At 43.6% G+C, this 12,147-nt stretch overlaps 1 protein-coding gene across 2 annotated transcripts in view; it reads left to right on the forward strand.

The window, feature by feature from the left end:
- The window catches only part of RBBP8NL (RBBP8 N-terminal like), a 72,917-nt gene that overhangs the window by 44,544 nt on the left and 16,226 nt on the right, over positions 1 to 12,147 (forward strand). For both annotated transcript variants that reach the window (XM_030212254.1, XM_030212255.1), the window contains exons 11-14: positions 1,240 to 1,331; positions 3,644 to 3,780; positions 4,987 to 5,821; positions 9,098 to 9,203. In XM_030212254.1, coding sequence (XP_030068114.1) covers positions 1,240 to 1,331; positions 3,644 to 3,780; positions 4,987 to 5,821; positions 9,098 to 9,203 — 1,170 coding nt within the window. The remainder of the gene's footprint in view (positions 1 to 1,239; positions 1,332 to 3,643; positions 3,781 to 4,986; positions 5,822 to 9,097; positions 9,204 to 12,147) is intronic.

Consider the following 12,147-nt stretch of genomic DNA (forward strand, 5'->3'; position numbering starts at 1 on the left):
TTTTTCTTACGACTAAGGCACAAAAAGGTGCCCGAAATGACCAGATGGCCACCGGAGAGAATCAGAGATGACCTCTCGTTACTCCCCCAGTGGTCACTAACCCCCTCCCACCCTCAAAAAACATCTATAAAAATATTTTGTACCAGTCTCAGATGTGATACTCAGGTCCGTGACAGCAGTATGCAGGTCCCTGGAGCAGTTTTAGTGGGTGCAGTGTACTTCAGACAGGCGGACCCATCCCCATCCCCCCCTACCTGTTACGTTTGTGGAGGAAACAGCAAGCCCTCCAAAACCCACCAGAAACCCACTGTATCCATATATGGGTGCCCCCCTTCACCCGTAAAGGCTATGGTACTGGTGTACAGTTGTGGGTAGTGGGTTTGGGGGGGCTCAGCACACAAGGTAAGAGAGCTATGTACCTGGGAGCAATTTATGAAGTCCACTGCAGTGCCCCCTAGGGTGCCCGGTTGGTGTCCTGGCATGTCAAGGGGACCAGTGCCCTACAAATGCTGGCTCCTCCCATGACCATATGGCTTGCATTTGGTTGTTTCTGAGATGGACATCCTTGGTTTCGATTATCGCCAAAAATCAGAATCATCCATGTCTAGGGACGACCAGATTTAAGGATTTGGATGTCCCTGAAGGTATTTTCTAAATGAAAGATGGACGTCCATCTTGTTTCGAAAATACGGGTTTCCACGCCCCTGGATCGGGACATTTTGCGAGGACATCCAAATCAAAACTTGGATGTCCCTTTCGAAAATGCCCCTCCACATCTCCACAGAAATGGTCCAAACAATAAAACACAATGGAGAAGAGATGCAATGTCCAAATCATGAAGCGTGTGAGCAAAATATTTACAATTATGCTTCATTAAATTGACAAAGGACGTGCCAAATTAACCAATGAAAGCTGTGCTGCTTGAGTATCATTAGCGGTCCTATATAGAAATTATTCCTTCTGATTGTACAAGGATATCACACAATAAATTGATGATCACAGATATATTTTGGCTCCCTGATGCAGGTCATTAGGTCAAAACTCGGCCTGTGTCGGGTCCTTTGTCATTTTAATAAAGCATAATTTTAAATATTTTGATCACACACTTCATGGTTTGGACACTTCATCTGTTCTCCATTGTTGTTTATTGCTTGGACTAATTTTAGGTACCATTTATAGAATTAAGGGGATAGTGCTCCTTTCTAACACCAGCCATTACTGTTTTTATATGCCTTTCAGAAAAGTCCTTCGGGCCAGGAAACTCCCCAGCTGCCACACACTCTCCAGCCAGAACTGTGCAGGACATGTGTCTATTCGACATTGTTTGTATGGTAAGAGCTGGTTTCTCTTTGCCCAGTATCTTTCTCACTAGCAGGTAGGCTCAATTAGTTCTGCATGGAATTTCTTATTTAACTCCAAGGACTGGATTTTTCCGCAAGTGCTGAGCACCATGGCACACAGCTAGGGAGGGGGAAGAGGATATAAAGATGATGCTCATAGTCACCCTGTAGAATCCTAGTAACCCTGGAGAATACTGGCCTTCTTGTGGTACCTCCCAGTACATGAGCTACCGAGTCTCTTCTTCAAGGTGTGACTTCCCAGTCTGATGGAAATGTTTACAAAAATGGCTGACATTTCTCTAGGAATAATGCAGCTTGTGAAGTTCAACACAAGCTGTGTTATTCAGTTTAAATAATAGCAAGGTGTTCTGCATGCATGTGTTGCATCTCATTATTATGTAGCCCATCATGTTACCTTAAATGAATATATGTTACACTAAAGTAACGCACAATTTTGCAATGTAGGAGGCAAAAATCATGCATTCTTCCTTTAACACACATTAGTAATTATTCCCCTAAGTGCAACTCACTGACTTTTTCCTCAAAACACATCTTCCCCCACCCCCTTTCTCTGCTTGTGTTACCTCTATAAAAAAAAAAAATGTTTCCTATCTGCACTACGCATGTCTCAGTCTGAGACACACTCTGCCCAAATTCTCACTTTATTCTCATAAGACTGAAGGAATAGTGTGGGAGTTCAGGTACCCTGTGATTCAGACTCACTGAGAGCCATGTGATACTAGAAGAAAACAATAGAGCTCTTCCATAAGTACATAAGTATTGCCACACTGGGACAGACCAAAGGTCCATCAAGCCCAGCATCCTGTTTCCAACAGTGGCCAATCCAGGTCACAAATACCTGGCAAGATCCCAAAAAAGTACAAAACATTTTATGCTGCTTATCCCAGAAATACTGCCAACAAATGCAGCTACCCTCTACTTGTACTATTGATGCGCTAGTAGCTAGCATAAAAGAAAAAGTTAAAAAGAAAAAAAAAATACAAATTGAGAAAAGTGGTTAGCTACTAGTGAAGACCAGCGGAAGGATGGTGGGTTCAAGTCTATGATTATAAAACTGCAGCAGTTACGCAAAAAGTAGCTGCAATGTTGAAATGAGACTTTGCCCTTAAACCTCCAATATACTGGTACTCCCGGTAGCTCTCTACTAATGTCGTGAGTATCCCAGAAATAAGCAGTGGATTTCCCTCAAGTTCATTTTAATAATGGTCTATGGAATTTTCCTTTAGGAAGCCATCCAACCCTTTTTTAAACCATGCTAAGCTAACTGCCTTTACCACATTCTCTAGTAACGAATTCCAGAGTTTAATTACACGTTGAGTAAAGAAATAGTTTCTCTGATTCATTTTAAATTTACTACTTTGTAGCTTCATTGAATGTCCCCTAGTCCTAGTATTTTTGGAAAGCGTAAACAGACGCTTCACGTCTACCCGTTTAACTCCACTCATTATTTTATAACCCTCTATCATATCTCCCCTCAGCCGTCTTTTCTCCAAGCTGAAGAGTCCTAACCGCTTTAGCCTTTCCTCATAGGGAAATCGTCCCATCCCCTTTATCATTTTTGTCGCCCTTCTTTGTACCTTTTCTAATTCCACTATATCTTTTTTGAGATGCGGTGACCAGAATTGAACACAATATTCGAGGTGTGGTCGCACCATTGAGCAATACAAAGGCATTATAAAGTCCTCATTTTTGTTTTCCATTCCTTTCCTAATAATACCTAACATTCCAGAATGGCACCACCAGAAAAGATATGGAGGATCAAAAACTGAGGAGGAGGGAGAATAGCCAACATAAAGAGGACAGATGTGGAGATAGGATGACAGAGGTTAACTGGTGGGGAATGGAGAGTGAAGATTTAACTGGCTGGGATAGGGTTAGAATATCATGTGTATTTTGGGAAAAAAACTGTAGGGGTTACTGGCAGCAGTATGAGGGGCATCCAGAGCATGGCCCAAATATTACAAGTAGGGAACTTTGGAAGGAGCAAGAACAGAGATTGGTTTGTTTGGTCTCCCCAACCAAAAACGTGTTCTGCTACCCTTCTGAGAGAGAGCCTTTGAGGAAAGAGTATGTGAGAAAGATAGTGATCTTCCTCTAATCATACTTGATGGAATGAGGGTCCATCTAACAAAGGTTTTCCCTGAGAAGGACTGCTATAAGACATAAAAATAAGACATGAGATCATCCAACCTCTTCCCTTCCATCCTGATGGATCATGGAACAGAATGAGAGATTGTTCCATAATAAGAAAATCAGCAAAGATATTTCTATCTTGTCTTCAGAACCCACAAAGGATCTCCAACCAGCTCCATGGAACCATCGCAGTGGTGAGACCTGGTGGCAAATCCTGCCTGTCCGAAACATCTTCATGGACCAGAACATCACCTTCAGCAATATACTATCACTCCAACCATGATAAGTGCGTTCTCATCCTTGCAGATTTGTAACTGTACAACATCTTCACATCTGGATGTCCAGACCGTAGCTTGGCTGTTGTCATTACCTGGGTTAATGGTGCAATTACTGCACCAGACACCTTTCTGTTTTGCTTTGCTGACTGTTGGCATCTATGCTGAGACATTTCAATGTGTGGTTCAGATATTTGAATTCTTTGATGGTGTTACATTGACAATCATTCTGTGGGCAATTGAACATTTACTCTGAGTTGTCCATTGAACTGAACTGTTTGACTCCTGAAGCAGGCGCCCTTAGTGCTGAAATACAGGACTGCATCAACCCTCCCTGTTTACTAAGCCGTGCTAGCAGCTGCTGCTGCACCCCAGTGCTGACACAGTTCATTCCAAGTGAATGTGCTGCATTGGCATTAGAGCATGGGCAGCCACTAGCATGGCTTAGTAAACAGGAAGGCAAGTCTATTATATATCTCGATAAATGATTGCCCTTGTGCTGCAATCTGATTGGTCTTCCCCCATTCTATTGTTTGTTTGTTTGTTTGTTTGTTCGTTTTTTTGCAATCAGTTTACCCTCCTGATCTCTTACACCTCTTTTTCAGGGGACCCCAGCCAGTCAGGTTTTTCATGATATTCACAATGAATATGCATGAGGTAAGTCTGCATGCCCTGGAGACATGCCCCCTGATACTCGGAGCTATTTAGCTGGTCAGCAACAGCCACTGACCGCTTAAATAGCGTTTAGCTGGTTAACCATGAATATTCAGCGGGAGATAACCAATTAGTACTGATATTCAGCGCTGGGTTTAGCATTTAATTAGGACCGCATAAATAGCAGTCCATCTGTAACTGCTAGCAACTTAACCAGTTAGCACTGAATATCGGCTTAACCGGTTAAGTTTCGGGCCAAAAATGAACCTGGAAATTCAATGCCAATTGTCAGATAAGGCACAGCAATGAATTTACGGGTTCAGCACCGGCAGCAGGCTTTAACCACGCTGCCTACCGCAACCTAAATATTGGCCCCACGGTATATGCAAAATTATCTCATGCATATTCATGTTAATATCCTGAAAAACTGACTGACTGTGGGGTCTCCAGGCAAGGTTTGGGAAGTCCTTTTTTATTTTCTTTCTAAAAAAAAATTGTGATGTGCTACAGTTTGTTACTGTGACAGTTTTGAGCGATCTTATATTTTTCTCCCTTTCTTCTAGACAATTAAGAGGTAATAGTCCAGATTCATGTGACATAACTTCATGTCAGGAGACTACATGTCAGCAGGGAAGCAGAGAGGAACAGCTTAGTCTCCTGAGTCAGCACTTTTCCCAAGGCAGGTTCAGCCTACAGAGTGCTGGTATTTCTGCAGAGAGGGTGCTAAACCAGGTGCCAAAGACTAGAGAGATTGAGGTGGTGAGAAGGAGGTCACTGAATGAGCTGGAAGAGCATTCATCAGTGCTAGAGCTGCAGGGAGGGGTGCTGTACAGGAGCGAGCGGAGAAGACACTCCATCGCTGAGCAGAGAGAGAGACTTCAGTACTTCCTCGCAAGGCAACAGGACCAGCAGAAGCAGAGAGCCAGAGCTGAAGCCTTTCGAAGTCAAATTGTGAACAATGATGGCCAAGAAGAAAAGGGCCAGTGCCTGCCACAGACCTTATGGGCTAATCAGAATAAACATGAGAGAGAGTGGTCAGAAAATGACTGGGAAGGGAAATGCTCAGTTCTCACCAGCACCAAAAAGTCTGAGTCAAATGAGAAACAAGAGGCAAGTAGCAGCTCTCTACTGGATAAACCCTTGGACCTGTCTGACTATGGACGGATCAGAGAGTCTAGCTGTCATATGAGACAGCACAAATCCTCTCTGCCCAGTCCGCCTTCCAGAGAAAACCCAGCCTCTCCACAGAACGTCACAGGACCAAATGCACTGCAGAAAGGAGATCCTGAATCATCACTTCAGGAGTCCAGCCAGCTGCATGCTGGGAGTCCCTTCAACAGTGACAATGAGACTCAGCAGCTCAGAGCTCAGGATGCTAAAGACTTTGTTCCAGTTCTTGTAAGTAAAGCAGAGAACAGAATTGGTATTAAGGACTAAGGATGGGCTAGGAAGTGTCAATAACATAGCCTATGTCGTTGCATGTTGTCATGAAATGAAAATGAACAGAAAAAAAATACAAATTTTGTAGTTTGTTGTTCACTGATAACAATTTTTCACTTTTTACAAATGGTGCACCCTATTTGTAAAAAGTGTACACTCTTTCCCATTAGTGTGCACATGCACGAACCATCACTGCATGTGCACCATTATCAGAAAATAGTGTGCACTCTTAATGACATTGCTCCCCAAATTAAAATGAAGTCTGTCTAGCCAAAACAAAACGAAATGAACAGTGCTGCACATAACATGGGAAAGGAAAGGTTTTGGTATGCCCACCCCTAGTAAGGACAGCATGGCAAGATGGTGACCAGATCTCTTTCTCTAAGAGAGGGAACCTCACCTGTTCAAAGATGTATCACTTTTCCACTTCCCCTCAAGAAGCAGAGCCAGCATAGTCACACTGGGACCCAGGGCTGAAATTAAAGCCTGGACCTTGTTAATGCTAAGGGTTCTGACGCTCTGTCTCACTGATAGCACTGTGCTTCACCAAGGGGACCTTGTGGTGCTGAGGTCTCAGGCAATAGCTCTGCTTGCTCCACACATCCTCCCATCACCTGTCTTAAAATTCAGTCATTATAATGCATTTCTTTTGGATAACAATGACACTTCCCGTGATCAGCCCTCATACATCCCCTCTTAAGAACTTCCGAGCATTGATTTGTATGGGGACAACTATAATTAGAAGGAAAAACCCCAGTGAGGCTTGAGTTGAAAGCAAAGCAATCCACCGTATAGCACTTTCGCCTTTACGTTAGGGGTCAAATTTTGGAAGCCTGACATCTGACCTGGTATGAAGCCATTCACTGGAAAATCACACATCAGTCTCATGGATAAAAGCCGATATTCAGCTGTCGGTGGACAGTTTTTTGTCCACCACCAGTGCTAAAAATGGAAATTCAGTGCCAGGGCCATGTGTGGGCTTCAGCTGGCTAGCGTATGACCAGTTAAGTTCATATTCAGACTTAACTAGCCATGGGTTAGCACATACAGATAGGGTAACTACTTATGTGGTCTTATTTATGTGCTAAACCTGGCCGGTTAGGGCTGAATATCGGGACCTAACCAGACTCCACCCCCAGAATGCCCCCAACATAGCTGGTTTTAAGTTGGGCGCCAACCAGTCATTTTCAGCGATGATGAGTGGTTAAGTGCCACTGAAAATGACCAAATAGCCACAACCAAGAGAGTTAACCAGTCAGCGGCCTTTTCCAGCCAGTTAACTTGCTTTGAATATCGGCCAGTATATTTATTACAGGAACAAATGAACAGAGAAAGTCATCTGATCTACAGGCCTGAACTGAAGTCCCAGTATATACCAGGGGCATAGCCAGACTTCGGCGGGAGGGGGGTCCAGAGCCCGAGGTGAGGGGGCACATTTTAGCCCCCCCCCCCCCAGCGCCATTGCCAACACCCCCCTGCCATTGCTGACACCCCCCGCTGCCAGCACCACCAACAACAACTTTGACCCTCCCCTTCCGACACGCCCTCTCGACCCCCCCCCCCCCGCCCACCCGCCCGCCGGGCTTGCGATCTGCAGGGCTTTGTTCTGTTTCTGTGAGTCTGACATCCTGCACGTTGTACGTGCAGGACGTCAGACTCAGAAACCAAACAAAGGAAGAAGACTTCGGCTGGCGAGGGTTGGGGTCCCCCACCAGCAAAGGTAGCAGACAGCGACGGTGGGTTGACGGCGAGTTGACAGTGTGTTGACGGCGGTTTGGCGGCGGGAGGGGGGTTGAGAGGGCCGTCGGCAGGGGGGTTTAGGGCCAAATCTACGGGGGCCCAGGCCCCCATGGCCCCATAGTAGCTATGCCCCTGGTATATACACATTTACCTCCTGCTCATTCACAGTGCATCCAAGCTGCCCAGTTCTAGGAGGGAGATATTAGGCCAGTCCTAAATTTCTGACAAAGAATAAGGGGTCATGAATTTGATATACCACCTTTTTGTGATACAACCAAAGCGGTTTACATTTATTTTATATGCAAGTACTGTCTCTGTCCCTAACGGACTCACAATCTAAGTTGACGCTGTGGGAATATTTTCAATGTTGGTAGTGCTCTGTGCACAGCTCTTTCTGATATAATTTTAAAACAAGACTTGCCAAAAAGTCTCCCTCCTGGAACTGAGTAACTTCACAGCTCTGCATTCACTGTGGAGCTGCTGACAACCCAATTGGATGTGGGATCACCAGGATAAAGTTGGGACCGCCTGGGTTTTCAGTTGGCTCAATATTTACAGGACAGGTTGATTTGGTCCTGGTTTTACCCCTACTGCATGCACAGGCTTCTTGTCTTAGGAAAATAGGGGCTTGGGGTCTGGTTATGTAGCACTTATATCAGTGGGCTTTGAATTCTGTCTTTCTTAGAGAAATTAAAGTCACAAATTCACAGATGCAATGAGAAAGTCCAGGAAGTTTTCAGGATAGCCACAATAAATATGCACTGCCTTCTTGGTATGCAAATCTCTCTCATGCGTATTCATTGTGGATCTCCTGAAAGCCTGACTGGCCAGGTGGTTTCTGACTGGGTTGAAAATCACTGACTTAAAGGAAATCAGTGGGACAATCAGAAGTAGAATTCTGTGTGTGCAAAAAACCCAGATTGAATTAGCCTGTTCAGTCAACTTGGGATGAGTTAGCAAACTCCCTGCCACTAAACTCCATATCATAAGGGGTACACAGAGCCAGATCTGGATTTTCTCATTGCATCTGTGAATTTGTGATTTTAATTTCTCTAAGAAAGACATATATATTCATTGGCTGGGTCTGTCTCATGGACTGGGTTGAGAACCCCTGTCCTAGAGGTAGGTCCGTTGCGAAACTAGAACTGAATTGTGAATGTCAACTAATAACACATCTCTGATAACCAGCACCTTGGCAGCAACATTTATGTTTATGTTTATTGATATTTGATATACCAATCAATCTGGCACCTTTGCCACTAGAAAAGCAGCAAGCTATCCTTTCTATTACATTATTTATTTATAATTTACTATACTGCCCCTTGAACTGAAGAACATCAGGGTAGTTTAATTAAAGAAAAATGGCCAACTAGTGAAAAAATAAAAATAAAATAATCAATATCTTGCACAGACACAAGTTAAATTTTATGAGAATGAGCTCTAACACACTTCAGTACATCAAATGTGTTGACCCTTTAACTCCTTTACTACTAGGAAGTGAGTTTGTCACCCCCAGGAGACAGCCCTAAGTATAACCCTGCTGGTGATCCAGGAATCCAGGTCATCAAAAGACAGAAGCAGGAAAGGCAAGATCTGGAAGGTAAAGAAGTGAAATGCTGTACACTGAGAGAATGACTGCCAGGAAGGAAGGGGTGAGTGATGGTGCTTGCAAAGAGCTGAGGTTTCAGGCAACCTGAGACTAGCACTAGGTTAAACAGGGCACATAAACAGCCTTTGCTGTCAAATGCCTTTCAGAGAAAGGAGATTGTGTTTCTGGTAATTGTGCCAAAGCGCTGCTGCACCTGAGAATTCTGTCCTGGCAATTTTCCATCCTAGAATTTATGCAATATTGGTATTGGCTCATGCTCTTTGGGATTGTAGGCTTTTTCTTTATAACCAAAAATATTACAGGTTTCCACCATTTCTTCCTAAGGGTCTGTGCCCCATAACTATAGAATGAGGAAAAAACCTTAGTAAATAAGACCCACATATCCCTCTTACATGTTGTCAAAGTGTTTCTAGACTCTCCATCTCTCCTAAGTTCACTCTCAGGAGTGTTTGGATGGTGGCAGAGATGGGGAAGGAGGAGTTTCATATGCCACCGGTTCCTGTTAGATGTGAAAGTACACTGCCGTTGTACAGAAAATCTGATTGCAACAGGCCCCAAAACACCTTCAATCAGAAGCCCTGCTCCCCCCCCCCCCCCCCCCAGCTCACTTCTCCACACCTGCTGCCTTACTCTTTCTGAGATTCAAGAATCTTTCTTGGCATCAGGGACATATTTCCCAATAGGCAAATTAGGAAACTGCCTAGGGTCAGCCCCCACTATAAGAAGTCTACAATCAGTAGAAGTGGTGATCCCATGCAGCCCCATCCTTATTTTAGGCTGACCAACAACATTAAAAGAGATTACCCTAAACAACACGAAGGTTTATTGTCTCAACTTCATTATCCTGTTATTTATTACACCTCAGATACTCATGGGGCTAAGAATCGCGGTGTTGCCATTTTATTTCATGTGTCTCTTTCCGTTCAGCTCCTTCACGTTAAGGGGGAATCTTGATGGTCATTTCCTTTTCTTGTATTTGCTTATAGATCAGGAAGAAGTTACTGAAGCCTCTATTTATGTTCCAAATGAGCATCAGGGTCTCTTTTTTTTCCCAGCTTTTTTCTGCCCTTCAGGGTTTTGCCCAGGGTAATTTTCTTCTTGCAGGTGACTTTAATGCAACTATGCAATCTACTTGGACCATATGGGGCCCCCTTCTGTGGGAGATATGAAGCTGTCCCCAGCAATGGTGCATTTGTGGAGTCTCTTGGGCTGTATGACGTTTGGCGATTGGCCCATCCGAATACCCAGGACTATACTTTTTTTTCCTCCCCACATGCTACCTATTTTCATCTTCATTACATCTTTGTAGACAAGATGTTGCTGGACATGGATTGTTCTCCAGCTATAGGGCATATTACTATCTCTGTTCATGCCCTTGTGTGAGTGACTATCCCTTCATTATCTGAAGAAGTTTCTGATAGACGTTGGACATTGAACAATTTGCTATTACAGGATGGGGTTGCTGTGAGTGTTTTCGTAAGGTCCTTCAGGACTACTTTGATCTTAATCTGGACTCTGGGCCCTGATTGGGCATGGTCTGGGACACCTTTAAGGTTGTGGCTAGGAGTTTTTTCCTTCAAAGAGCTAGTGCTTGCACTAGGCAGCAGAAAGCCCGTTTGGCCCAATGTCTGTCCCAGCTGGGGCTGTTGCAGTAGCGTCATAAGTCTTCACTGCTGCAGACCTCCGTGAGCTCCAGTCAGTTAGACTAGAGATGGCTGCTATTTATGATGAACAATTGCAATTCTTAAATGCTAGAATGAAACAAATTCATTATGAATTTAGTAATAAAACTGGCAGATTATTGGCTATGAAGTTGAGGCGGGCGAGGGCTCATAGGCAGATATTGCATGTGAAAGATGCTTATGGACAATTTTTGACTAAATTGTCCCAGATCTGGGAGCGATTTCAGCATTTCTATGAGCCTTATACACCGTGGATCCTCATATTAGTTTTCCTGCAATAGATGACTATTTACACACAAAGCAGCTTCCTTCTTTATCCCCTGCATAGGTGGAAGCCTTGGAGGCTCCTATTACGGCCTCGGAGGTTTTGTCTGTGATTAAGAATCTCCCCACTGGCAAGTCCCCCGGGCTGGATGGTTTTACCAATGAGTTTTATATGGCTTTTGTGGGAGATCTTGCTCCTTATTTGGCTTTGATCTTGAAGGGACCTGTTTACCTCCATCCATGATGGAGACGTGAGTGGCTGTCATTCTGAAACCTGACAAGGACAAGACTGATTGTGCCTCTTATTGCCCCATTTCCATTTTAAATTTCGATGTTAAGATTCTGGCTAAGATATTGGCTAACCACTTGACTGTGGTCCTACCTGAAATGGTGCATTCAGACCAGGTTGGTTTCGTGGCTACTCTCCAAGCCATGGACAACATGAGGCACACAGCTGATCTTCTTTATTTGTCTTGGAGGGAGGGGATACTTTTGTGCCTTCTTGAGAAGGCCTTTGATAGGGTACATTGGGCCTTTTCTTGTCTAAATTGGATGCAGGCCTTTTATTTATTTATTTATTTATTTCTGACATTTATATCCCACATTATCCCAAACAAGCTTGAGTTCAATGTGACTTACAATAAGTAGTATAGGATACATAACAGAGACTAATGCATAAGAAAGTAGTTTTTTGTAAGAACCTAAATATATAATACAATATCATAGACTTACTGGGATAGCTATGGATATTCAACATTCGGAACATCTATTATTATGAATGATAAATAGTACATGAAACAGTGAGAAGGTTAATGGGTAAATAAAGTTATAACCAATTCAGGTAAGAATTAATTGTTTGAGATATGGTTGTTCTTTGTAAGCGTTTGCTTGATGAGGAATGATTTAAGGATTTGGGGAAATTTGGCATATTCCTGTATACTTCTTACTATTTAGTTCCTAGGCATGTGAAGTCTGCAGAGCGGACTGTT

The sequence above is a fragment of the Microcaecilia unicolor genome, chromosome 8 (assembly GCF_901765095.1).
Source record: "Microcaecilia unicolor chromosome 8, aMicUni1.1, whole genome shotgun sequence".
Taxonomy (NCBI): domain Eukaryota; kingdom Metazoa; phylum Chordata; class Amphibia; order Gymnophiona; family Siphonopidae; genus Microcaecilia; species Microcaecilia unicolor.